Source organism: Hypanus sabinus, chromosome 23 (assembly GCF_030144855.1).
Source record: "Hypanus sabinus isolate sHypSab1 chromosome 23, sHypSab1.hap1, whole genome shotgun sequence".
NCBI classification, from domain to species: domain Eukaryota; kingdom Metazoa; phylum Chordata; class Chondrichthyes; order Myliobatiformes; family Dasyatidae; genus Hypanus; species Hypanus sabinus.
Window position 1 is genome coordinate 37,583,548 of NC_082728.1, and position 27,943 is coordinate 37,611,490.

Below are 27,943 nucleotides of genomic sequence, written 5' to 3' on the forward strand. Positions count from 1 at the left end.
TATATTTTATTTGTTTCTTAATAACAAGAAACAGATTGCTTTTTTTTCCAAATTCCTAGAAAGAAACATTTTTCTGTGTAAAATTAATTTTCTGTTGTACATACCACAAAATACTTGATTTACATTTTTTTTACACTTTAACTATTCTAAAGTACAATATTATCGGAAGAAATTTGCTAATATACGTACTTTTGAATGCAAGCTGAATAAAACTCAGCCACATATTATTACAAACTGATAGCTACCCACCATGTCAAGGTACAACTTTACCTTTCGGAAGACAATGGATTTGATACACTGATCTTATGCTCTGGGCTGAACTATGCAAATGTGTCATTCATTTCACAGAAAAGTGGGTATGTAAAACATTTTGTTGCAGCCTCAGTGAAATCAACATGACATAGATAGCTTCCATTTTAACAGCTCTTATCACTGAATGATGGCATTCTTAAAAAAAAAGATTTTCTAACCTTAAAAGCAAGATGACTTCAAACAAAAAGACCTGAACCTATGAGTTAAAATCAGTTAACATACAAAATGAAAAACTTAACAAAAATCCAAATTAAAGAGACAGGAAAAAGAGTGTTTTGTTCATTAGCAAATTTTCTAGCTAACCTTAATAGATCAGCATGGATGAAGATTAAATAACAGATATCTGGTAAGACGGTCATATTTTTCCTAATAAGCAAATGAAACAGGAGCATTCTGTCCATGAAACAGAGGAGGAGGTTTGAGTAAGTTTCTTTTTGATTTCATTATTATGGGCCTGCTGCAGACCTCAAAACCATAGGACCCAGCGAAGTTTTTAAAGAAACTGCAACCAAGTGATAGAAATAATGTTTCAGTGCAAGCCTTCCCCTTTAGTTTCAACTTTCCTCTTCTGAAAAGCACAAGCAAAACTTGATTCAAAGTAGACCTTCCCTATGACCTGTTGCCAAACCAATCACCTGCACATGATACCTCCATACAGAAATCAATACTTAGCTTTGAGCAAACTGCTTCAGGAAACAATTGGGCATTGTACATCTTAAAATAGAAGCATCACTTCTTCTTCATAGTTTACAATATTTACTCAACGTCTACCATTGAGAAGAAACTTGGTCAGTGATATAACCAGTACATCTCAGAGTTACCAGGAGCACTGGTAAGACCTGAACTGGCAACAAGGATGGTGGACATCAAGGAATAGTTATCTTACTGCTGCCACTGTTAAATAATCACTACCTTCTTGCAACAGAGATATAGTATGAGGATTAAAAGAGCGAGGAAAAAAAATTCAACCTGCAGATCATAAACCAATTGATAGATTTTAATTATATTAATGTAAAAACATAGTAACGCATGTAAATGGAGATCTTTCAAAGTTGACCCTTATTTTGGTTGGGGAGGAATTGGAATTCCAATTTATCTGTCAATCTATTTGAGGATTTCCATTTATTCAAACTGGTCAGAATGACAGACTTGGTTACTGCTGGTCTGACAGCAATTCATGCCATAAAGATAGTAAAGAAACATGAAATCTGTAAGCGTAGAAACAGAAGAAGAACTAAATGATTTGAAGCAGCAAGACACTGATTATCTATTCATTACCCATTGTTGCAACTAGTGATTTAAGCAAGCTATGGCAGTGAATTAATTTTTATTTTCCCTCTTGCTGTTGACAGGCAAAGAAGATTTTTTTTGTCTGCCATGTGCATTTTCTATTCAAGGTATATAAACTGACAACTCATTGCATTTGTGATGATATTCTACTGCAGGAGCCTGCTGCTTTATCAGCAAGGAACTAAATATCCAACTGTTAGATCTTATGAACTCTGAATACCCGTAACAAAATAAAATGTGCTTTTCGATATTAAAACTTAATCAATGAAAGACAGCACCATCAATGAGTAATGCAAATAAAATTGTGGAATGTTAGAAGATATGGGCTGATCTATATACAGTGTACAATGTGGTTAGGCAGCTTAGTGAATTAATTGCTTAAGAATTAAAAATAAATTATTATAAAATAGATTTCTGTACAAGTTACACATATATATATAATATATAGCAATAAATTCACATGTCTCTATAGTCATTACAAAGTTAAATTGACCTTAGTCCCAGCCAAAGTTTTGTCCTGTCATTTGGTAAAATTTCATGTTAAAAGGCCTGTAGAAGTCTCTGAGTCTCTGAACCACTTCTGGGTCAATGTTGGGATGGGTTCTGCCTTTCGTTTTGCCCAGACAATGGGGTTTGCTGCTTCCCTCTGGTTTCTTCAAGCAAGGAAAGCCCTTGGTCTGGTTAAAGTAGAAATGTTTGTCTGTGATGATTCTCTTCAGACCTAGAAAGTCTTGCACCCTACTTAGTTCTCCCGCTGGATCACTGATCAGCCTCTCTCCACTCACAAACAGAATCTGACGCATTGGGAAGTACTGCAGCCAATTCTCCAGGTGCTTGGCATAGATACCAATTTGTATAGCGCTCCATGAAGTGTCGATTAGGCCTGTAGTCCTATTTTTGAAAGTCAAGCTCTCAAAACTGGGGATGTCGGGCTTTTTGGAGAGAGTTTGTGTGTAGTCAGAGATGGCCCGAGTGACAGGGTCCCGAACCACTACTATTAGTTTGGCATCCTTGGACATTGCATAGATCCGAGCAGCTGCTTCCTTAGTGACAAAATAACTGGGAGTTTTTTCCATGGTGATTTGACCGTCCAACGTCTTAGGCATCAGGTCCCTAAAAAAAAACATGTACTGTATATTAGTGAATGGTTTGAGGAAATCAGATGAAAAGTACATTGTTGTTAAATATCACAAAAATAAGGAATGTAATCACACAGAATCTACATAATGCTGGACAAGATAGCACAGGACAACAAAGATTTTGCTTCTTGAATACTTTTGGGTGTATCTCGTGGATTTTGGGCGGCTGATCATGAAAATAGCCATGAAATTTCCCTATTATGCTTTATTTGTTATTTCAATTCATAACTCAAGTCAATTAAAATGTTACTCACAATGTAACTGAAAAGTTTTCCATCTTGTCCAGGCATGCCTAGGCAGGGCAGATGCTGAACAGCAGGACAGGTTTCAGGAAGGCTATTACTTTCCCTGAAGAATTTTGATATTTGAGACAGATGTTTCTCAGAATAACTGATACCAAGATTAAGGAAGACATGTTTGTTTGTCCACTAAGCAAACACGTCATCAATGACAGTTAATTCTACGAATTTTGGGTGGAACTACAGAAAATTGCATGGAAGGCGTTCAAAGATGTTGTTGAAACTTTTCTTGATAACCACAGAACACCAAACTACATGCTTCAAGCATACAAAACTATGAAGTGCAACATGTCAGTAAAGACTCATTTTCTGCATTCCCATTTAGACTTCTTCCCTGCAAATCTTGGCACTGTCAAGTGACGAGCATGGTGAATGGGTTTACCAGGACATTGCAGTCAAGGAGAAATTGTATCAGGGCAACTGGAATCCATCAATGCTGGCTGATTATTGTTGGACACCCAAGTGAGAAGCCTCAGACACTGAGCACAAATGAAAATTATCAACAAAATTTAGTTAGCTCTGTTGAACTATTGCAAAGGACTGTTATGCAATTGAATGTATTCTATTCAATAAAAGTCAATTTCTTCTTTCTCCAAATTCCTGCATGATACAAGCAGTCTGAAATTATATTTGTATTCAAGTGGTCTATCATAAACAAAACAATTTGAGGAAGCAACTCCTTCAAAAAAATTTGTTGTCCAGTGTAGTCTGTAAATAGACATTTTTTAAGACCCAGAGGTTGTATGTGCTGATTTTTTCCCCCACAAATGGAACAAAAATAACTTGAAGAACTGAAATTACTGAACAAGTACCCGTTTCAGTTGGAGACGGAACAGGGAGATGGGGGATTTTATAACAATGGTGGTGTTATGTACAACATCTCCAAACCAGAAATCACTCATACTATTTGATAAATCCAATGTTAAAAAAATCTACACCTGACGCTTCTTTAGCCAATTTCAAGCTCTTGGTACTGAAACTGACTTACTCAAATGAATATTTGCTAATGCCACCTGGTTATAAAAATTCATACATACCATGGCAGTTCAACAAAATAAAATCCAAACCAAAATTGTTCTGTCTATTCTTCTTGCAATAGATCCTTTCCCCACACAATATAAAACATTCAAATTCCCTGGTATACCTTTCAACAATGGACTTTCAGAAAGGGTCCTAGTCACTACAGGTGGCCCGTTTTTCCAAACGTTCATTTTACGACGGCTCGCTGTTACGAAAGACCTACATTAGTACCTGTTTTCGCTAACCAAAGAGGATTTTTGCTTTTACGAAAAAAAACGCCCACTTTATACGTGTGTTTACCCCGAGAAAGACTACCATGACCGTAAAACCTTGTGCGGGCAGTTGTGTGCGCATGCGTGTACGTGCATATGCGTGGATGTGCGTAGGCGTGTACGTGCGCATGCAGGTACATGCTGATTTTTTATTCTCCAAATCGATCTTGGCTCGCTGTCTTCCCGATTTTGGTAAGTGAAACTACACCGTACCTATAATATTTCTACTTTCTATAGCTGTGTCTTTATCATATAATTCCTGCGTTTACTATATGTTAGTGTTATTTTAGGTTTTATGTGCTACTTGGTATGATTTGGTAGGTTATTTTGTGGGTCTGGAAATGCTCAAAAAATTTTCCCATATCAATTAATGGTAATTGCTTCTTCTCTTTACAACATTTCGGCTTACTAACGGTTTCATAGGAATGCTCCACCTTTGGATAGTGGGGGGGGGGGGGGGTATCCTCTATTAGAAATATATTCTCTGAATATTGTCTTTACCGAAATTTCACACACATACTGTCCAGCTACCAAGTTATTTTGATTCTAACAGAATAGCATGTTATTGGATAATTGTAGAATAAACAAAAATTTATTCAATAAACAAAACATGGAAAGTTATACTATGTAAAGCAAGGGTTTAAAGTTGAGATTCAGTTTAAGTGTCTAGATTTGAAACTGCATATTATATTATTTTATTCCTTAAATTCTACTTCCACCAAGTCAATACTGGAAGTGAAATACAATGACAACCATTAGTGTCAAGGTCACTTAGCGTTAGATTGATATCTGGCCTAGCCAGCAATGCTCAGCTCAATCCCATGAACAAGGGAAACAAATGAGAATGACACATTGGATGATATAATTCCAGCCCAAACTTAAAGAAGATTCCTTTGGAAAGAGGCAGCAGCTTTTTTGCTAATACTTGTAAAAGACCTGCCTTAGCCCAAGGACAGATTGACCTACTTTGTGTATTAATCACTGTACTTGGAACCTTTCCATACTAAGACCCAAAGTTCTGGAGAAATTGAATGCAAAGCTCAAGGTACAACACAAAATGAGCAACAAACCCAGGCTCCCTGCATACCAGAGAAAGGAAATGCGATGGTCACAAAGTATCAATAGAAGTTGGCCATTTCATAATCCAAATCCCTTTACTGGAGTTTTTGTTGCACAGAGTGAATCTATGCTAATCTGTTACTGTTTCTCAGAGAAGCATTCTCTATTATGCACAGAAGGATAAAAGATTTGTGAATGACCGCATTTTTTATATTCAACTGTAACAAATTCTCTGCCATAATGGGAATCTGGCAAACCTTCCACATGTGTGTTGTGGGTAGAAACTTATTGCCTTCCTCAGCATAAAGAAACATCTACGTTAAAGTAAATGTTAAAAGAAACTGATGAGCTTCACTAATTGTTTTACTCCGAGCAACAAAGGTAGAAAGATGTGGTGGGAGTTGTGTGCTCTCTCCAGCCGTCAATCATATTTTATGTCCTCAGATCTTTTGGTATATTTAAGGAAACTCACTTTTATATAGATCTTTTCATTACATACAAATTTCCCAAAACACTTAAGTTAATGAAATACATTTGAAGTGCAGTCATTCACAGGAATTAGAACAGTCAACATGCATTAGGCTCTCAGATACGGCAAGGTGATCATGGTCAGATAATCTGCTTTTCAAATACAATTCTTAACAGAAGAGAACTCTAATACACCCTTAAAAAAAGATAATACAACGTATGTAAAAAGCAAATCAGTTAATGGAATATTCTGTAGTTATTATTTCAATGAGCCGCAGATAAAAATAAGAAAAGCTTTGAAATACGGTCCACTTAATTCAGTACTTCTATCTAAATGATAGCAGATATTGTGCACAGTTTAAATTACTAGAGAAAATGCTGTAGAAAATTGCTTTAAGTTTTGTTTAATAAATTGTGATTATCAATGGTATCTGATGGCAAGCATAGGGATGGGGACCAGAAGATTTCATGCCGTATTTTAATGATGCATGCCAATGAAAGTAAGGAGGAAGAATGAGAAACAGTCCTAGGGTGGTGCAGGAGTACTAAATAGTCATAGTGCAGTGTGTTGACAACCATTTTGATCATCAGTCCAATGCTCCAAACTTCTGTAGCTGTTGAGGGCCAAGTTTTCAGTCACAGCTAAATGGAAATTGTACCTCTTCTAGAGAAGTTCAATGGGAACTGTGGCATCCAGAAATCACTCAGAGACTGGAGTGGTGGGGGTCGGCAAGTGGATGGAACCTCAATTAGTGTCTCATGTTGATCAGTAACCACAACCAAGTACACAAGGAAATAAGAACAGGAACAAGTCACTGGACACTTGAATATAATCAAGGATGATCTATCCCAGGTCTCAGCTCCTTTCATGTACCAGATAATCAAAGTCCACAGTCCCCCCCTCCCCCATCCCCCGATCTAGAGCACATCTATCTCCACATTAAACACTTCTAAAGAGCTACCCTCCACAGCTCTCTGGGACAGAGAATCAATGCACTTTTCATGAAGAAATTTCTTCATACCAAGGTTTCAAACAGCCAACCCACTACCTTGAAAATCCCCTCATTCGAGATTCCTTCACTAGTGAAAACATTCCGCCATCTGCTCTAACCTGTCCCTTTACACGTTTCACCACGATCACCACTCATTCTCCCACACTCCAAGCAGTACGCTGTTGGAGATCTGGATCATCACATCAAAGTGATTTCAGGCCAGGTTCAATCATGGGCTATGCTGGGCAGTCAGAGGGAGACTGGTAGTGGAAGCAGTAGTACCAAAAGAAGGCAGTAAGCTTAGAATGATCTTCATGGCAACTCAGTTCGCTGATGCTCTAGATATCCAGGGAACAATCAACAGTGAGATGCTGCTGATTAATTCTCCAAAAGGAACATTGTGTGGGGAACAATGGGATTTAATATGTGTCAGACATACAAATCTGACTAATTCTGGCAAAAGCCCCTTTGAATTTCCTGAGTGTTGAGGTGACTAGGAAGTGCTTGCATCGTTATCAAAGCCACTTGTCACGCCATCTAAATTTTATTTTCAATTACAAGGCACTGAAATAAAAAAATGCACAAGGCACACGAGTGAATCTGCAGATGCTGGAAATAAATAAAAACACAAAATGCTGTCTGGCCTGCTGAGTTCTGTCAGCATTTTGTGTTTTTAAAAATGCACAATCTAACTTCTCAGCAAAAGTGACTGAAAATGGTGCTTTGAATTAGAGGTTCTAAATATTTTCGCTATAAACTCTGAAAAGTACTTAATACTCAAATACTATAAATAATCTTATTCTGTTTATTTACTGATTATCTCAGGTCATGGCATTATCCCATAAAAGACTATCCATTAATCTTTCCCAAACTCAAATACTCTGATGAGCTGTTTGAGATTCAGATTTAGGCATTAGAAGAGATTTACTAAAGACATTAATGCTTCGCAGTCACCCTGCAAGTTCACTGTGTTTATATTTTACATTAGGCGCTTTTGAACATCTGAGGCAGAATTTTAATGTTAAAGACTTGTCTGAACAAGATTATTTAAAGGGCCTTGCCCAAATACACCACCTAATTCTCTGATCTCTAACATATCATAGAATAAATCCTCAGCATTTGTTAACAGGCTGTGATAAGCAATCTTAACTGATGCAAAAGTATTCCACTTTTGCATAAACTTATAAATATAATTCAGGTACAAAGTCACCCAACTTAAATTTTAATCATACCTAACCATACACTGTAATACTTCAAAGATTTTGTGACAGTACATAAAGCCCATCATTTCAATAACTGACATATTAAGTATCAGCTTGAATACAGAATTAGTAACAATAATTTAGGGTTTCTTGAAGGAGGTTTGACATTAATACATGATATTGGTATTTTAACTATCTGAATAGCAAAAAAGCATTGACTACAGCGCTGACAAAGACAGAAAAACACAGGAATATTTATTCACATGCCTTTTGCAGCATGTTTTAATGCCCCATATTCATATTGCTTTAGTATAATATTGCCAAGTACTGAACATTCAAAAAAATGAGCACACATTGTACATTGCTCCTCAATGAGTCAATAATCAACCACAAAATAGATTTGTGGAACGCTCAGTACAGCATCAGAGAAGGGCTAAGTCATTTTATGCTGTTACCTTTAAAAGTATAGATCCATGTTCTCAAATGGCCACCAATGTGCTAATTTTAAAAGATTTTATCCTGCCGTAAATCCACATTGGATTATTTTTAAACATTACAGCCATATGGATTTGGTATTCTGAAAGAACTGAAGTGAACACCAATAACTACACGTTAAAAATAGTGTAACATATGAGAAGAAAGTGGACAGTCAGTAATTTTGATTGTTTGTGATTCAATGGTTTGAAGGCAACGAAAGGCTAAGAAGTCTGATTGCCCTCAAGATATAAAGGGGAACTACATCAATATGATTTACCGGCATTCAAAGGTTTCGTTGGCAAATAGATATTCTTTCACATTACTTCAGTTCTGCTTTCAACTCTTTTGTTTCTTCATTTACTTTTCTGCTCTGGTAGACAAAGCTGAAAGACCCAGCACAGGAAGCAAACTGCAGACCTCACTACTCTCCTTTATCCTGGAACGGTATAACTGGTTCTGTCAACAATTGTTAGGTTAAAGGGCCTCATCCTATGCTTAATAAGTGTCATGCTCCATTCAGAATTTTAAAAAGATACACCAATGCTTTGAAGATGTGTCTAAATCAACTGAACATCAAAAGGGAGTTATCAACATCCACCTCAAACAAACATTCATTTCAGTGATAGAGGCTGACTAAAAGACGAGAGCTTTCTCTGCACATAGCTTTAATGTGCAGAATGCAAAGTTTTGGCTAGTTTGCTAGACCTGTAAATTTCAAAAACATTTTTTAAAACTGCAATACTCCAGTCTAGAGGTTAAAACTGAGCAGGATTCAAATCAATGGATTAATTTGCACCAAATCACTAAAAATTAATCAATACTAACATGGTAATCATGGACCAATGATTAAACTAGTGTGAACAGTGTTACTTCTGCAGTGATACAGCAATATCACCTGCATGGAATAACTGCTTCTTTTTTCATTTTAATGATCAAAGTAGTAACAAAACATGCAGCAAGTCAAAGCAAAAATGTTGTTAACACAGTTGCTTTCTTTCTAGGAAGTCTACAAACATGAATATAATCATATTCTGAACTTCCCATTCTAATTCATCCAGTGAACAGCATACAAGACCATAAACTATTGGAACATAATTAGGCCATTCAGCCCATTGAGTCTTCTCCACAAGTCCATTATGGCTGATTTATGACCTCTCTTAAGCCCATTCTCCTGTTTCTCCCTGTCACCACTGATGCTCTTACTAATCAAGAACCTATCAACTTCGGCTTTAAATATACCCTAGGTCTTGGCCTCCACGAGCATCTGTTGCAATGAATTCCACAGATACACTGGTTAAAAAAAAATTAACACTACCTTCCCCCCCCCCCCCCAACCCATCTTGGCCACAAAGCAATCAATTCTGTTGTCCTACATTTCACTAATAAGATACAGCACATTTTGCTGGGATTTCCACACTTCTGCACAAGGATAATGTAAATTGTATCTCAATTTTAGAAGATCCAATAATGATTCCTCTCTGCTAAGTGAATAATATACTGATATTTTTGGAAAGTGCTTGAGGAAATAGTAGAAACTAGAAAGTATTACTCTGCCCACCACATGCGGAATTTTCAAGAGGCCAAGCACTTTAATTCCAATTCACATTTCTGTTCCAACATGTTGGTCCATAGCCTCCTCTCGTGCCAAGATGTGGCTAAACTCAGTGTGGAGCAGCAACATCTCTAACGGGATGGAATTGACATTGATTTCTCCTTCTAGTAAAAATCCACCCCCCTATTCCCCACTCTGACTTTTTAAACTTTTTCCTCACCTGCCTATCACCTTCCCCTGGGTCCCCTCCTCCTTCCCTTCCTCCTATGTTTCACTTTCCTCCCCCATCATATTCCTTCTTCTCCAGCCCTTGACCTTTCCCAACTACCTGGCTTCACCCATCATCTTCTAGCATGTCCTCCTTCCCCTCTTTTTATTCTGGTGTCTTCCCCCTTCCTTCTCAACCCTGATGAAGGGTCTTGGCCCGAAATGAAGACCGTTTGCTCCTTTACATAGTTGCTGCCTGACCTGCTGAGTTCCTCCAGCATTTTGTGTGGGTTGCTTTGGATTTCCAGCATCAGCAGACTTTCTCATGTTTAGTGTTTACTGAAGATTGTTTTCAAAAAGAGCTTGATTGTTTAATGACACAAACAAATAACATTAATAGGAGGCCATTTTCTCTGGTTCACAAGATTAATTGAAAGTTTCCAAGGGTTTTTAAGAGAACTTGATTACAGTCAACAATTGATGACTCATAATGGAGTTCACTTTCCTATAGTGATAAGCCTTGCAAAGTTTTGTGGTAATGACTTGAGTCTGTTGAGATGTTGGTAAGCTAATTGTCACAGCAGTGTTTTCCCACCCTTGCCTCTATCAGGCGGCCTAATTGAGGTGTCCAAGATAATGAGAGGCATTGATCTCATGGTTGGAAGCTTTTTCCCCAGAGCTGAAATAGCTAGCATGAGAGGGCAGTTTTAAGGTGCTTGGAAGTAGGTACAGGGGAGATGTTAGGGGTTAGTTGTTTTTTTTAAAAAAAAAACGCAGAGTGGAGAGTGCATGGAATGGGCTGCCGGTGCAGGCAGATCCGATAGGGTCTTTTACGAGACTCCTAGATAGGTACATAGAGCTTAGAAAAATAGAGGTAACCCTAGTAATTGCTAAGGTCAGGACATGTTCGACACAGCTTTGTGAGCCAAAGGGCCTGTATTGTGCTACAGGTTTTCTATGTTTCTATGCCCAAGATGGTTGTTCGCAGGTCTGTTCAGCAGTTACATAACTTTCCAAACAGAATGGAGGCAGACGTAGCTACTTTGGATCTCATGTGTATTAGATGATCATACCTTGTGCTATGCAAAGCATTCTGACAGGCAGCCATTGTGTACACAAGCTTCTCCTCTCATTATCCAACCCTGAGTGAAGCATGCAAGGTGGCAAGGAGTTATAGAACATAGAATAGTACAGCACAGTACAGGCCCTTCGGCCCACAAATTTGTGCTGACCCTCAAACCCTGCCTCCCATATAACCCCCCCACCTTAAATTCCTCCATATTCCTGTCTAGTAGTCCCTTAAACTTCACTGGTGTATCTGCCTCCACCACTGACTCAGGCAGTGCATTCCATGCACCAACCACTCTGAGTGAAAAACCTTCCTCTAATATCCCCCTTGAACTTCCCTCCCCTTACCTTAAAGCCATGTCCTCTTGTACTGAGCAGTGGTGCCCTGGGGAAGAGGTACTGGCTGTCCACTCTGTCTATTCCTCTTAATATCTTGTACACCTCTATCGTGTCTCCTCTCATCCCCCTTCTCTCCAAAGAGTAAAGCCCTAGCTCCCTTAATCTCTGATCATAATCCATACTCTCTAAACCAGGCAGCATCCTGGTAAATCTCCTAAAAAATCTCCTTATACAAGGGGAAAATGTGATGAACTTGACAAAAATGTAAGATAAAGTCCAAAAGAATGTTCACAGATTCAAATAACATGGATGCATGGTAGAAAACCAGGAAATGAAGAATATATAGTCCAGGCCATTCATTACTGTAACCACAGACTGTGTTTGTGGATTAAATAGAAACGCTCACTTAGCACTGACTGTCAAAGGTGATCTGATTTATCTATTTATCTGTGGCTGTTTGCCAGAGGTGGTGGTAACCTGTTACTGACCTATCTTATCACGGTAAAATAACAGGGACATATCAAAGTGACAGCAGGTTGCGGCCTCTGTCAGAGCAAAGCTCTTAACACATTTTTTTATATAAGAAGTTACATTCGTGGCACCATGCAAGTCTTCCAGCAGGTATACCAGTGATATGTTGATCGTGCTGCACTTTTGAGGATCAAACGAGACTGAAACTTGCTGAAACTGAAATCGGTAAAAAGCACACCTAGTCACTCCCCATCATGCAGTTGAATGCAGCGTGGAAGCCTGTCATATGCTTCACATGGAGCCACGTTGTTTTCCCAAAGTAAATTATCATGCTATATAGAACACAGACACACCACATAACTGCATGAATTTGAATTAATTTATAGCACATTCCAAGCATTTTAACCAAAAGGCTATCACTTAGTCAACTTCAATCCATTATGTTTGACTTGTCCTTTTGTATAATCTAGCAAACTTTCATGCATTACTGATACCCTATTTCCAAAATGATTGAATTGGATATTTTTCTAAAATGAGTATCATCACCAACATCATTACTTCAGAGACAATAATGCCACTTGCTCTCCAACAGATGTTGTATTGAAGTCCTCAAGGGCAACTAGGGATGGGCAATAGATGTTGGCTTAGCTGGCAATCCCCACATCCCGTAAGTGAATGAATAAAAAAGACCCTGCCTCTCGACACAGCTGATGAATCCAAAGGAACAGAGACCAATACAGGGGTTGCCAGTGTGTAGGACTCAATGTCGAGAATGCAACTCCAGATTTTTCCCCTCAGAGTTTACTCCTGCAGCCTCCCCCAGGAGTGGATATCATTGTAATGAAGCAGAGGTTGAAAATCAGATTTTCCTTATTCTGGACGAGCTGACAACCACTGTTTAAAAGCCTCATCTGCCCGTAGTGACTGGTTTCAAGGTGCCAGTAACATGCCTTTGCCCTTCTCCTGTCAGTAGAAACAGTTCCCACCAGGCTTAGTAAGTAAGCCACTCATGATGGCCAGGAGCCGGCCTTGCTTGTCAAAGGCACTGTGAGAGCTGTGCCATTGGGAACATTTAAGGAGATAGTGGGTGCTTATACCCCCCAACCATCCTTGCCTATAACAACCTTATGGAACCAAATGTTGTACAGTGAGTGTCAAATAGTCAACTGAAGTGAAAACTGGAAATTGAAACCTAATTTGAACAATTCGGCATTTAAAATTATTCCTGCTATATATTATATCACTTTTAACAGCATCCCGGGTAAGTCAGCAGAAAATGCAAATTGCCACTTTCTCACTGGTGATATAGACTACACAATCATAATGCACATTCTGTCAGATATGACATAATCTCATGCTGGCAGTTTACATTGAAACACACCAGTATAATCAGCTACAATTCTGTTCATCAGAGCAGAACTTGATACCATTCTGGCACCAAATACTGGTTTTACATTACAAAGTTTAGAAGAACCATTTATAGTTGTTCATGCAGGTACTTCCTCATATACATATATCTGCTCCTTTTAGATCTGGTCAGATTAGTCAAAGCCTATATTGCTCAGCAATTAATCAGAATTGTACAATTTTGACTCTAATCTATACTGCGCCCTGGAAAGGAGCTTTTTTAATTTCCCATCCTTATTTGCTAACTGTGACTAACTGTTGGGAGTGACGAGTGTCATGTTACTGTTTCCAGTTAAGGCCCAAAAACACATTGGGTGCCACGCTGTTGGAAACGTAATCCTGCACAGTCTTAATCAATCCTCACCAGCCATACCCTTCCCTGCTTTGTTGTGTGATCAAAATCGTAACATTATTATTGTACAGCTTTGCAGAATTAATTATTTAGGGAGCTCGTGTCTCAGTAATTGTGGCTTCCTTGTGCTAAGCCTGTTTTATTTTGACAACAGGTTGCTGGAAAAGGGGTTGAGGACCTACGTCAGTAATGAAGGTGAGGGGATTAGTCCACTTGTCATTTAGTGTAATGCACATGACCAAAAGCATACATAGGGAGGGAGCATTGCACCTTTCCTGTTTAGTTCTTTTGTTAGTAACACAACTAATTTGAAGTACCTGACTTGCATCTAACCGAAACAGGCATTAGGTGCTTCGCATATACTGATGCGTTTCCATGCCATTTTAATACAGCATTCCCTTTGAATCATGAACATGCACCAAGTCTGCAGCAGTCAGGCCAACCTTCTTTAAAGGGACCACACTGGAAACCATCTCTAGAATGAGATGTAATCCGTCCTTTGCTTTCTTCCCTGCTGAGAGTCATCAACACTTTCCACTTCATACCAGTCTCGACCCGTTTAAATCTCTTAGCTATTTTGTTTAAAACTGAGAATTCCTTATAATAAATAGACAATTCTCCTTAATTCAAGAAACTCCACAATGAATGGTTGGGAACACACTCCATTACTTGGGAAGTAAAAGTCCCTGCACCAGCGCACAGTAATGCTTTACAGTACCAGCTGTTTGTAAGGAGTATGTATGTTCTCTCCAAAACTGCGTGGGTTTCCTCCCACAGTCCAAAGATGCACCAGCTGGTAGGTTTATGTTGTCCTGTGTTAGGCTAAGGTTCAATCGGGGTTGCTGGGTAGCATGGCTCAAAGTCCTGCCTGTACCTCTATAAATATTTAGTCAACGTTGACTCATGAGCAGTAATGAACAATGTGTTGGTTTTAAGGATGACATCAGATAGAATGATTTTTATAGTAGTTCCAATCATTTTGATATGAATGTAACAGCTGTTCCATTTTTTTTCTCACTTCACTTCCTGGAAGCTTGTTACCCAAGGCGTTAGAATGTCCACATGAGACTGGAGTTTTGGGAATCACTGGGCCCATGCAAAATCATCCACATATGTAGACTGATTCAGTTACACCCTGCAACGTCTCGGCTATTGTATCTCCTGCTCAGAAAGTGGTAGAAACATTGCAAAGATTGTGAGGAGGTTTAAACTCCAGTGAGACTGGACAAATGTTGCAATGGGAGGGAGGTTTTATATTCAGGTTCTGCTGTTTCAACAAGAATAACTACGATTATTCTCTACAACCATTCCATTGCTTGGTTGGCATCGCCATGGAGAAGCAACCATTTAAAGCAGAATGTTGCAATTTACATAACACACAACTGCTGCCACTTGTTAGAAGTTATTTTGAAGTGCACGCATGATATACTGTAATAAGTCATGAAGGAATAGGAAAAAGGACTGCACTCTTTTCCACCCACAATAATTTGTACTCGGTAATGATTACATGTGGAAACAAGTCATAAAACAAATAATTATACTACCAACCGAAATTAGTAAAATGACAGAATTTATTTTTTCCCATCTGTAGCTGATTACAATGTTCTTCACTGCATTCCGGGGGGGGGGGGGCAAATGACCTATACATTTACATTCCTTTACATGCTTGAGAACTATTGCTGCTACAAATTTAGTGAGAACTAATTATTTGCATGGTTTGCTGGTGGTTTAAACTTCAACAGCAATATCTTACAGGGAGAATTTCAATCTTCCCAGAGTCACCTTATCGACAAAGGATCTTCATGGGAAGAAGCCCTCAAGGTGTCAACAACTTTACGACGTTATAGTCGATGCAGACATTTTCAGGTAAATTTAGAGTTATATATGCCAGGACTGAGCCTCTTGGTGAACAACAAGTCACTGGTACATTAAGAGTTAATAATTGATGGCAGTAATTTGGTGCTGACTGCTTCTTTTCCCCTTGGCATTTCTTTCTCTCCCACTATGGTTTTGTGAAAAATATTGTTCAAACAAGTTCCATCTTAGAAACCATAAAATCTTCCCTTTGTTTAGTCCAAAAACGAACAATTTTATTGCTTTGCCCGAGACCTACAGAGCAACTGACTTCCTTCGATACAGCTGACTTCAGCTATAGGGGAAAGCAAACTTAATAAGGAGGAAGAAATATACACAGAAAGAGGTTTGACAAGGAGGGCTGTTTGAATGATCATGAACAATAATTCATGGTACACCATGTGTTGAAGGCTTTACTCCGACATGAGTCTTTGACATGAAGTTCCTGTTAGACTGAATCACTTTTGTTTCTGTCTTCAGCAGGAGATTCCTATCTCGCTCAGCCATGTTTTCCCAACTGTTGTGGTCCCATTCAGCGGTGGCCAGCAGGTGCCAGGCCACCACCGTAGCCTTAGCCCTCCCCTCTCCCTATGTCCCCCTTACAATTAGCCTCTGTAATTCAGAATGAAAGCAATCCACTGCTTCTCAGTACAAGATGAAAGGAGCTTGTGCAGCAGAAGTAATTTCACTGCTGTGAGGAGGCCACTCCGAGCATTGTGTCAAGTTAAGGAGTTGGAACAGGATTGGCTGGAAGGGGTTCCCATGTGATTCTACTGCTGCCCACTGTTTTTTTATGGTGCATAGGTAGAGACGGTCGGGATGATGATCACAAACAATGCAGGAGAGAAAGTAATCTTTTAATGTACAGGGGAAGGTGTTTTATTTATACAATTCATCGCTCAGTGGTAAGGGCTCTTCATGCTGAACGTGTTCCAAAGGAATATATTGTCCTTTGCCTCACAGTGGCCTAATTACATACAACTTTAAACAAGTGCATTTTATGGTTTGCGATCACAGCTCTCAGGCCTGTATTAACTTGGTACGTACACTGAGCAAACCACTCAAGTTTGCACAAACTTCGTCACGTTGCAGAGCTGCACTGAAATCAAGTTTTTAAAAAAAGTGACGAAAGGGCACATTTCTCATTCAGATTCAAACAATTTCAAATTGGTAATTTTACAAATATTAATGTTAAACTTCATTGAGAGAAAGCTATGCAGAAGTCAGAAAATTTTATATGTAACAGAGCTTCTATACATAATTATAATATACAAAACAAAAACAGATGAAACCAGGTGCAAATTCACTTTCTACAAATGAACCTAATTAACCTCATCATGAAAGCTTTGAAAAGATTCTGTTCTGATTGAACTCTCAATTTACATTTATAGCGGCGACATTCAATCAAAACTAAGGGATTAATTGTTTTGTAACTAGATGTGTGCGCTTCCAACAAACAGTCTGAACAGGTAGTGGGGGTTGGCACGATGTAGTGCTTTTTAGGTAAGTGTAGCTTAACATTGTTTTCATTGGAACAGAGAAGGAAACCACACAGAGTAGTCCAAAATTAGGAAAGACATACTGTAGTTAGGGTAAATTTTTAAAAACTTAAGATGAAGAGTAGAAGGGTTAGAGGGAAGTTTAATTTTTCCAGCCAAAGAGTGGTTACAACTTGAGTACACTACTTGAGAAATTGGTGGAGGCAGGTTCTATTACAAATGTTTAAAAAAGCATCTATTCTAGTTGATCAATAGATTGCCAAAGCTTATGGAACAAAGTGCTGTTAAGTGGGATTAGTATAGACAGATACGTGTTGCTGTGGACACAGTGGGTCCAAGGCTCATTTCTGTGCTATGACTCACTGACTCCATTAAACCTACCTGCCCGTAACCTCTACTGGAGTAGAAAATTTAGCCATCAGGCAGTAAGATAAAATATTTGCAACACACACAAAATGCTGGTGGAACACAGCAGGCCAGGCAGCATCTATAGGAAGAAGCACTGTTGACATTTCGGGCCAAGACCCTTCGTCAGGACTGATAAAATATTTAATTACTCTGTTCCTTAAACTGCAGGATATTAGCCTGACCTTTCCCAGAATTCTGAGGATCCTGGTCATTACAAAATCTGAGAGGAATGTTGGTCAAGGGCTGACAGACCAGGAGGACGCCTGGGTCAAAGAAATCAATCATTAAAAAAATACCCAAAGTTGGATGTGTATGAAAGACTGAGCAAGATAAACAAGGAAAAGGCAGATACAATTATTTTTCTGACTCAAAACAATCCCTCATCTTTTTTTGACTTAAAGTTATTAATGACGTAAACCTTGCCTGCCGACATAAAAACGTGTCATATAATTCAGTTCCGACTTAATTGTATGAATCAATGCTCAAGTATCCACATTTCCAGCTTGCAAGCAACATGCCAACCTTTACCGTTTTGTCTAGATTCAGTTTGTTAATATGCACATGATGTTATCTGGATTTTAAAAAGATTAAAAATGTTGCATATATGGATGATTTAAGACACAGACTAAAACAGATTGCCAATAAAGAATCCAATTACCATTATCCCTATGATTCTCAACTACTAAAGCATAAATCAAATAGCATAACTTGAAAAATTACAGTAACACTATCTTATCTGAAGAACAGTTTCAATAGTGTATATGTAAAAATTACTGATGGTTTCTCAGTCATCACTGTGTTGAAGTAAGCTTAGAATAAAGCCATTGATCAACCATTTTACTACAAAATTCCATAAAGTAAAAGGGTCAAATACTTATTAAAAAGTATTTTCTAGATATCTCACTGGGAATGTAAATTGCCAGGTTATTTGTGTGTCACAGAAGGTAATTTTCACCAGAAGAACCACTGGAATATTCAACAGAAGCTGACACACACAACTATATCAAGACCAAGGGAAGACCGATCACAATCTTAAACAAAATGTTACCTTTGTGTTCACTGCATGGCATTGGTGATGTTACGAAACAAAGATGAGGGCAAAGGTAACATTTTGTGAAGTCATAAACCTGCATTAAGTACAATTCTGAGTAATAGACATACTGATTCTGCACGAACTCCAAATGTGTGGGTAGTTACTATATCAGGGGTTAATCAAGAAAGTGACTTAAAATTAAAAGTAACAGTACTAACTCATCGACGTACAGATAGTGTAGTAACATATCTTTGGTTACACAACTATTGCAGTCCTGAGAAAGGGTCTCGGCCCAAAACGTCGACTGTTAACTCTTTTCCATAGATGCCTCCTGGCCTGCTGAGTTCCTCCAGCATTTTGTGTGTATTACTTTGATTTCAAGCATCAGCAGATTTTCTCTTGTTTGTGACACAAATATTTTTGTTCTGGTTTACTTGAGAGACACACTAGTTTCTTTCCTATCAACAAGTAGCTGTCAGTGGTAATGTTGATTGTCATTCACTTTAATATCTGTTGAAGTTGATCTGGAAGGTTTTAAAATACACCCTGTTACTTGTTATGCCTATTGGTTTACCTCTTCCTCTTTAAAATATAAATATATTCATACGCTGATTATATTTTAAGTGAAATACAATTGCAACTGGTATTAATTGGCTGATCTCTTAGATTTAACTTAATCCATAAAACAAATATTACCACTGTAATATTATCAAGTAGCTGAGTGAAAGAAATCTTCTAGACTACTACAAGAGTACATGCCAAAGTATATGTTCTCAATTATTCAACAGTGCAAGTAGCTATGAAAACTCCACTTGTAAGCTATTAAATATATTGCAAGCTCAACATGAAGCAAATTTGCAGGGAAGTAACTATTAAGTCCAGTTTCTATCATTATATTTACATAACAATAATCAAAACCTTGAGAGTCTGTATTTATTCCTGTGAAACACTGCAGCTGCCTGAAGCAAACCTGTCTGATTTTTGATAAAATTCAAGTTTTGTGTGCTATTCAAAAAAAACACAAATACAGGCAATATGCAGTTAGTTGTAATGTCTGTCTGTAATGGAGTGGGGGAAAATGAATATGCAAAGCTATCTGAGTGAAAAAATGGGGTGTAGGTTTTATTATTAATATTTCCTTTCGTATATAGTAAATTGACCATCATTAATGATTTTGTCTCATTAAAACCATTTTACATTCTTGAACTGTCTATCCTTCTCTTATCTGTATTTTTAAAAACTGGTTCATGGCCTGTTGGTTACTCTCCTCCTCAGAAGAACATTGTTTCAGGCAGACTAATTAATAATAACTTCAAGACCTCATTTCCTGTAAGGCAAACACCAGGCTCACCCTGGTACCAGATACTTTATATACAACTAATTACACCAGCAATATCTGGGCTTTTTGCTATTATTAGTGAGTAATCTCAGAGGCCATACAATCACTCAAATGTTAAGATACAAATTAAAACCGCATTTCAACTTTGTTCAAAATACTTTGCATCCCATGATGGACCTCATGGGGTTACTCATTAGCCATCAGTGGGTGCTTTCCCCTAAACTTGCAATATCTGAGGATAAGTACTGGATTGAATATTAAAACTGTGATCAATTAAAAATTACATCAATGAAAAACTACAGTGGATAAATAAATCAATGTATTATGCCAAAGAACTTACATACCAAAGACCCTGTGTCGACAAACTAAAGGTCTAACATGCAGATTCCTCACCACGAGAAAGTCATCCATTCACTTCTTATTAGCAAACTTTTTTTCTTGTATATGCCTTCTACAATTTCCTTGACAAAAGTTAAGGAGACCTTACTAATAACTGGTGATCCCAATACAAGTTGTATTAAATATATAATTGCACTGCATGTTTTAGCAACACACAAAACATGCCACGATGGGAATAAAGCAAAAGTGTGCTACTTCACAGTTTTATTCCAATGGAGAGCTTCTCTAAAGCATTTGTTATATACCAAACTGAATGAAAATGCTTGAGGCATTATAAAATGGTCATTAGTTTAAAAGTCAAATGTAATTATATCTGCAGATCCTTATTGAAATCTCAGTATAAGGATATTAAATTCCACAAAATGAGCTTCCATGCCTCCAAAATTAGCCCACAGTTTCCTGGCAGAAAGAGAAACTGAAATGTAACTGAACAAATCTTTCTAGTTGCTTAAAATGCTGGTGATTCATTATATTTTCACACTAAAATATAATCGAAGTTATGTTCTAACAGCAGACACAAATCCTAATTTGATTCCATACACACAAATCTGACCCAGTAAAATTAAATCATTAATCAAACTCCCTGAGATTAATTTTATTCTGCAAACAAGAACACAATGAAACTTGAAATGTGTTGGTTTTCTTTTTCTCGATGTAACAAAAAAGCCGGGTGATCGGGAGCCACACAGAAGTTGTGTCCTTTCTCGAACAATTGATTGTATGTTGTACATATATCTTCATTGAAAGACTTGGTGTATACACATACATACATCTATTACCGGCAGGCCACGTCCCTCAGGGGTGGACCCGTATGTGGCTCAACGGCAATAAGAATGGCATTAATATGCATGTAAACCCACAAGCTGAATATTTACCCACTGGATTCCAATCGGGTGATGGCAGCTGATCCTACTAATTAAACATGTCCCCACCACTCCTGACTCCCAAATCACCGCCTCCCCCGCCCCACCACTATTATATCCTCATGCTTCCTGTGCACCATATGCTAACTGACAGCCGCAGCTATGTCTTACCAAATACAGCCCTACAACCCTCCTCTCTGCATTCACTGCTCTCCCGTTCTCCTCATTAAACGGTGGCACCAAGTGGACAGAGTGGTGGAGGGTAATTTCCACAGGGCCTTCTGAAATGTCACTAAAAAAAAATCAATTCTGTCAATCTCTACCTGCCATGGAGATCTGTTTGGACACACTAAAAAATTCAGCTGAAGCTAACACCTGTCTGGAACAAAATATCTCTCTGTTTTTACTTATTCATCAATCTTTGAGATTGGCTGTTGATGGTAACGGGAATGTCAGCAAGGGTTATATTTCGCCAGCGAGTTTCACTGACTGGAACCGTTGTGTTTTCCCACTGAGTTTAAACCAGGTGAAGTTACTGGGTATAAGCAGTGATCCGAAGTTATTTGAAAATAATTCAACTTTTCTAAAACTCGTTACTTTGTTATTTCCCGAAACTTACCCACTAGGGGTCAGTTTCATGTTGGCAAAGAAATGCGATACTGCAGCATGGCCCGAACGATTTTCCCTCACAGCGGATAACATGACAAGGGGAAGCTGGACTGCGATTCTGATCGGAACCCAGTTTTTAAAAGGATGGGAAATTCCATGGCGATTAAACTATCTTATCGATTTGCAAGTTTCTTTACCTCCAGGTAGGACCCCATACAGCCAATTGAGTATATGACAGCTATCGGTTATTCCATTTCCCACGTAACAAACGTATACTGCCACATCAGATATCTCTATAAAAGGAAAGATCTTGTGCTAATTCGGATAGCTATTGGGCACAGGTGTTCAGATCCTTAGAATTCTGGAAAGACGGGTATCTAACGGTGGAATATCAATTTCATCGTGATTTTATAGTTTGGCAGGACGGATACGATTTACGTGCATTTTAAGTAACGGGGGGGGGGGGGGTTCAAGAGCTCTACGCATGGGACGGAAAAAACTCGATCCTCCAGGATGGAGAAGTTTAGTTTTCCCTCTTCGAGTGGGGAGTGGGAGGAGGGGAGGGGGGGGTAAATACTTGTGAATTGTGGAAGAACCTTGGCGGCCTGATGGTGGCAGCACCGGCACGGAATGAAGCCGCCATCTGTCCGGACAGCTCACAAAACACCGCCACCCGCCGTCTGAACGCAGGCTATTTTTACCACTGTAAAAGGCTTAAACACGCAACCTTCTTCCTCACTACCCCAACAAACCTTTCAGAAAAAGCAGAAATACAAATGGAAAATGTACAGCCAGTTGCCAATTCGAAGAAAATACTCTGTTTAGAAATGTCAACGAAATTCATTTGCCTCCGTTCCTATCCAATTAATACCCAAGATAAAATGTCGAAATTTTTTTCTGAATGGCAACGGAAAGTTAACAGAGCAACAGGGGACAATAATCGCCCATTTTAAAATACTGATTTTGATGAACATCGAGATCCCTAGATTAAAGTAATTTTGCTAAACTGCATTTTAGTTGCTTATTAAGTCAAGATCTAATTAAAGAAGAAACAATGCTTTCAAAATCGAAATACTTAGAAACGTTTCCCCACTGATTCTGTAGGTTGTTATTCGTTGCTGTTGATAAACGAGATCGGGGCTAAACCATCACCTACTGCTGATTAGCAGCCCCCAGATCCCGTTATAATTATCTGGCGTTCACTGTTGGGTCGGATTACAATTATCTTCCAGCTAAATATAAAGCAGTCGACCATTCCCCGGCAGATGGACTCCTTGTTTATTTCTTTTGCATCCTCCGTCCTAAGTCTTGGAGGGAAAGGATGGTAGTGAGGGGAATTGGGGTAGGTGGAAACAACTGTTCCATGTTGTGACAGTAAACAGAAACTAACTCTTTAAAAAAAAAACTCGGCCCCGGGTTCCAAACACTCCGTCAGTCCATATGGCGACTGGTGCCGAACTGTTTTTGGTTTTCTTCCTTAACCTGGGGCACAGACTCGATCCTCAACAGCGAAAGGGAAAACATGGCAGGATCTACATGCCTCTGTTTTGGGATGTACTGAACTGTACAAATAAGAAAATTGTCTTAAAATTAATCGGAACATTTGCACACATTCATTAGGTAAAATGAAGAAAAATAATTAGAATCTGAAGTAAAATGCATTGTCTGTTAACTCCAATGTCATTCGGTATTTTTGCATTTGTTATCGAGACTTAAATTTTTTCTATCAGGAGAAAGAACCTAAAATGAGAAATGTCCCTTTATAACTTCTAACCTCATTAAACTTAATAAAATTTTCAATTAAAGAGATTCCTAGTTTTCTTGTGAAGCTGGGAGTTTTCAATCCGGTGATATGATTGGTAATTTAGAGCATCCCAACATGCGAGGCACTTATCCGGGGCTCTCTCACAGCAGATAGTTCCAGACAAAAGGTGCTGCTAATCCGAGGGAAGGATACAAACATTTGGACGTTTGTTTTCTTTTCCTTTCGTCGTTGTTGTTGTTTAATGTTGATTTACACTGCACTCAATCCAAGTCAATAAACCAACACACCACGACGCAGACTGAGAGAAGTGCAGAAATCCGAGTTTCCGCCACGTAAATGGTCGGTGAGGAAATTCTGCACGTTTACTCACTGCTTCTATCTTTCACTGCTCACAATCCAGAAGGAGCGGGAATGAATTCCCAGACAACGTGCCCTGCAGCTCCCACTACTCAATGTCCGGCTCTAACTTATTTAATCACAATAAGGAAACTCCTTTAAAAATACCTTGTGCCACTCCGAGGTAACGACCAAAAAGACACTTACAGTCACTAAAGAATGTAATATTGCAACCTTTTCGAAAGAAAACTAGAAGTTGGAATAATCCCCAGAACAAGATTCCATCTTCCACTTGCCTATTCTAATGCCACTTGCATCTGGTTTGGAAATTTTATGAATTCAGATTAGATTTTATACACTTTAAAGGCAAAATAAGTATTTACATTCATGATTAGGTTTTCCCTTACATTTTTAAAATCCTTGTCTTCAGGCCAATTAAATAAATCTCAATATCAACAAATCATATTTTAACGACTTCTGAATTATATTATTCATTATAACTTTCTGGTAGGATACACTTCACGGGAAAACAATGATAGTGAAATGTTTGACATTATTTGGCGCACTATTCTCAACGGCGGGGGGGGGGGGCATTAAACAGGAAACTCTCTCCAACCCTACGTCTTCCAAGCAGAGTGGTGTCCTATCATATACAAAACTTACATCAAAGCCTCTCCCCGAGGCTAGCTGGGCACGTTGGGAGACAGAGGACAATTGGATAGCTATATTTGTGCGTGTAAAAAAAAATCAGAACACATTCCCCATCAGATTGGGGAGATCGCGACAGCTCTGATGTGACACCTTGTTTTCTATCTCAGTTGAAACAAATATCCCAGAATGAACAAACAATAAATGGAACCAAGCGTTTCGCTATCAGATCGAATTAAGTCAACACTTCAATATTTTGACTAAGAAGCCGTGGTTGTGGTTTTAAAGTTTTGCAGAAAGGACTCCCCTCTCTCCCTCCGTGTCTTTGTTGAGATTAACGCAAAAAATGTAACTCTTCTTCACAATCGGTTCATCCCGCATCGCCTTCACCAACAGGCCCCACCACGTATGTGTAAAACAAAATCGATAAAACACGGAATGTTCCAAAAGGGGATTTTCTCCTGAAAGGATTCATACAATTTATTTTTTTTTTTACACACACATACAGCATTCGGCCAGGCGACACAGTCGCGGGGTTTAAAGACGCGGAAAGCGGATTAAAGCAACAATCTTCAGAAAAGACAACGCAATATCCAGTAATTGTTGTCAATCATCAGATCACTAGAAAAAAAAACACCTCTAAAACCTTGTGTTTGACTATTGTTGTGATTTGAACAAATGGGGCAAAACTAGCTCTACCGGTTAGATTTTTTAACTCCAGTTGCGTCTCATTTTCTAAGAAGGCTGGGTTTCTAAAAATATCTTAGGACGGACACGAATGGGTGCGTTTTAAATGGGCAAATTAGACTGAGATCAGACTTCTCAGGTGAGGCGAAGCGGCCGGTTGTCATTAAGTGTTGGAACATGTGTTTAAGATCAGACAGCGGCCACAAGTTACACAAACATTCTGATCTCCCTGCAACTGGCGGGGGACCGACTATCTCGGAGAGCAAGTTGGTTATGGGAACTTTTTGAATCTTATGTCCTTTGAGGGATGGAAATGAAGGCTCTCCAGAATGCATTCACGGGAACCTTCAACTGGCAGAGAAAACAGCGGGTTTCACCAGAAAGAGGGAAATCTCTTGTTTCCCTGCATCCCGATTTATTCCCAGAGCTTGTGTTATTGAGACGTTTCCTGACTTGATGGATCTAAACTAAGAGGCTGCTGGGTTTCACCTTTTGAACTGACACAATATCCCCTATTCCTGGGCCACTATGGAGCTCTATAAAAATAAAAGCGCACTGCCCTCAGCTCCCTACAGTTTTAACCTAATGAGTCTTGCGCCATAATTTATTTTAATGGTCTTTCTTTCTCAACAACCCCCCACCACACACACAAAACTTAAATCTCACTCATTTCGGAGTGAGTATTAGGAGAAGAAATTTAGAGAGTGTTGTGAACTAATCGGTTGAATATCTGTTCGAAGTTCATCATACAAATAGGTCTTCTAAATCTAATGGAAGTTTTCTCAATTATATGAGATAGCGTGGACGTTCATATACTCGATTATATTTTTAAACAGCAGCAAATTCCAGCGTAAGAGCGTATTTGCCAAAGCGCTCCCCTTGGTTGCAAGAGTAGTATAAATTGAGTATTTCTTTCAGCAAGCTAGCATAGCTCGAGAATCCATTCCCCTTTTCGCATGTGACACTATCACCACCAACTTTATATTTTGTTTCTTTTGGGTCTCTTGGCTGCCAAGCGATAGTGATTTTATAAAAACGCTTGCCAAACTGCGCAAGCTCTTTTAACAACTGCATATCGTTCAAACTTGTGAAATTCGGTTAAGAGCGTGCAATGCACTCAAACGCACTTTATTTTAAACATGAGCACTTACAAATACAGGCTGTGCTAAATAAGACAGAGGTTACTTTGACGCTTTCCCAACTAGCGAGCACAGACTTCTGAGAGAGTAGATGTAAAAACGGCATGCATCATAACTCGCCTTTGGGGAGTGTGTGAACGTTAAAACCCAGGCTTATTACAACCAGAAGTAGAATGCATTAAAACGTGCGCTCGTCACCCAATCAAAAGTAGAATTTACCATTAAATTGATGTTGAATATGCGTTACTCGGGCTGAGGTTTATAACTCTCTGCCTGATAGTATCACCAGAGGGGAAAAAAATGGAGCTTGAATTTCCAAAGGAGGTGATCGCTCGAACTGTGTAACAAATGCGTCGGGTGGTGATGGCTGCCTTCGTGTGTCAGTCACAACCACCAACATCCGTCGAAGTGTTTCAGGTTGAATTAACACGTTAACAAGAGATTCAATCCGCATTCTCCCCCCCCCCCCCCCCACCCACCCTTGCAGGATGCATTGCCATCCGCCCTCGCAGGGTTCACTGCTAGTGCCCAAATTACGGGCGCTGGTGGTACGCCAACGCCCGCGGGCTCTCACGACTTGACGGGCAATCGGCTGATGAGGCTTCAAACTCCCCTTCCCGATCCGAAGCGGTGATAATCCCACGCTCGGTCTCACCCACAAGGATCCCCGTGACTATCACTTACTTATACCACTCCATCCCCTTGTCATAATGTCGGTCGAAGAAATGCGGCTCTGCTCCCACGGCCCTGATGTCGGGGTGGACCCGGAGAAATTCGAGTAGAGCTCGGGTGCCTCCCTTCTTCACCCCGATGATGATCGCCTGCGGGAGTTTCTTCGCCCCGAAGCTGCCCAGGTTGAGATCAAGCGGTTTCTGTGAGTGTCCGCTGGAGGCCGTCGGGCTCTCGGTCTGCTCCGCCGCGACGTCGTCCTGCAGTAAGTCTCTGGGAGCGGACATGAAGCCGGGAGCGGCCTCACCTGCTTGGTGAGCTCGGTGCAGCAGGTCCGAGACCCCGGGGACCGTGTCTGGCTTTTGCCGCGCCGTCTCGTAGTCGTAGACCAGGCTGGGCATGGACAGGCAGAGACCGGCACAGGAGTAGAGGATGTAGAGCCAGAGAAGTAGCATGGTGAAAAGCAGCAACAGTTTCTTTCGCAGCGCGGCCGGGGAAGCGAGATCTGAATGATACCAGCTCAGGCTACATTCCATGCCGTGTGGGACCCACACATTGTTAAACAAGCAACTCCTACAGAAAGTGCAATGGAATGGACAAATATACTCCCATCATCTACCAGAGTGGTGTATGAGCACTGGACACAATCGGCGTCATCACACTGTTAACTGTGACCACATCGTTAGAAGAGCAACCACTGAGTAATGAGATAATCGACCGTCCGTCCGTCCCCTTGTATCCTCCGCTCACTTCGAGCTGATTCTTCCTC

At 39.4% G+C, this 27,943-nt stretch overlaps 1 protein-coding gene across 1 annotated transcript; it reads right to left on the bottom strand.

The window, feature by feature from the left end:
- LOC132380137 (heparan sulfate glucosamine 3-O-sulfotransferase 3B1-like) lies at positions 1-27,943 on the bottom strand. Its single transcript, XM_059948750.1, has 2 exons — positions 27,190-27,943; positions 1-2,715 (listed from the first exon to the last, which is right to left on the bottom strand). Exons 1-2 carry the CDS (start codon positions 27,708-27,710, stop codon positions 2,097-2,099), a joined length of 1,140 nt encoding a protein of 379 aa, XP_059804733.1. The 5' UTR covers positions 27,711-27,943; the 3' UTR covers positions 1-2,096.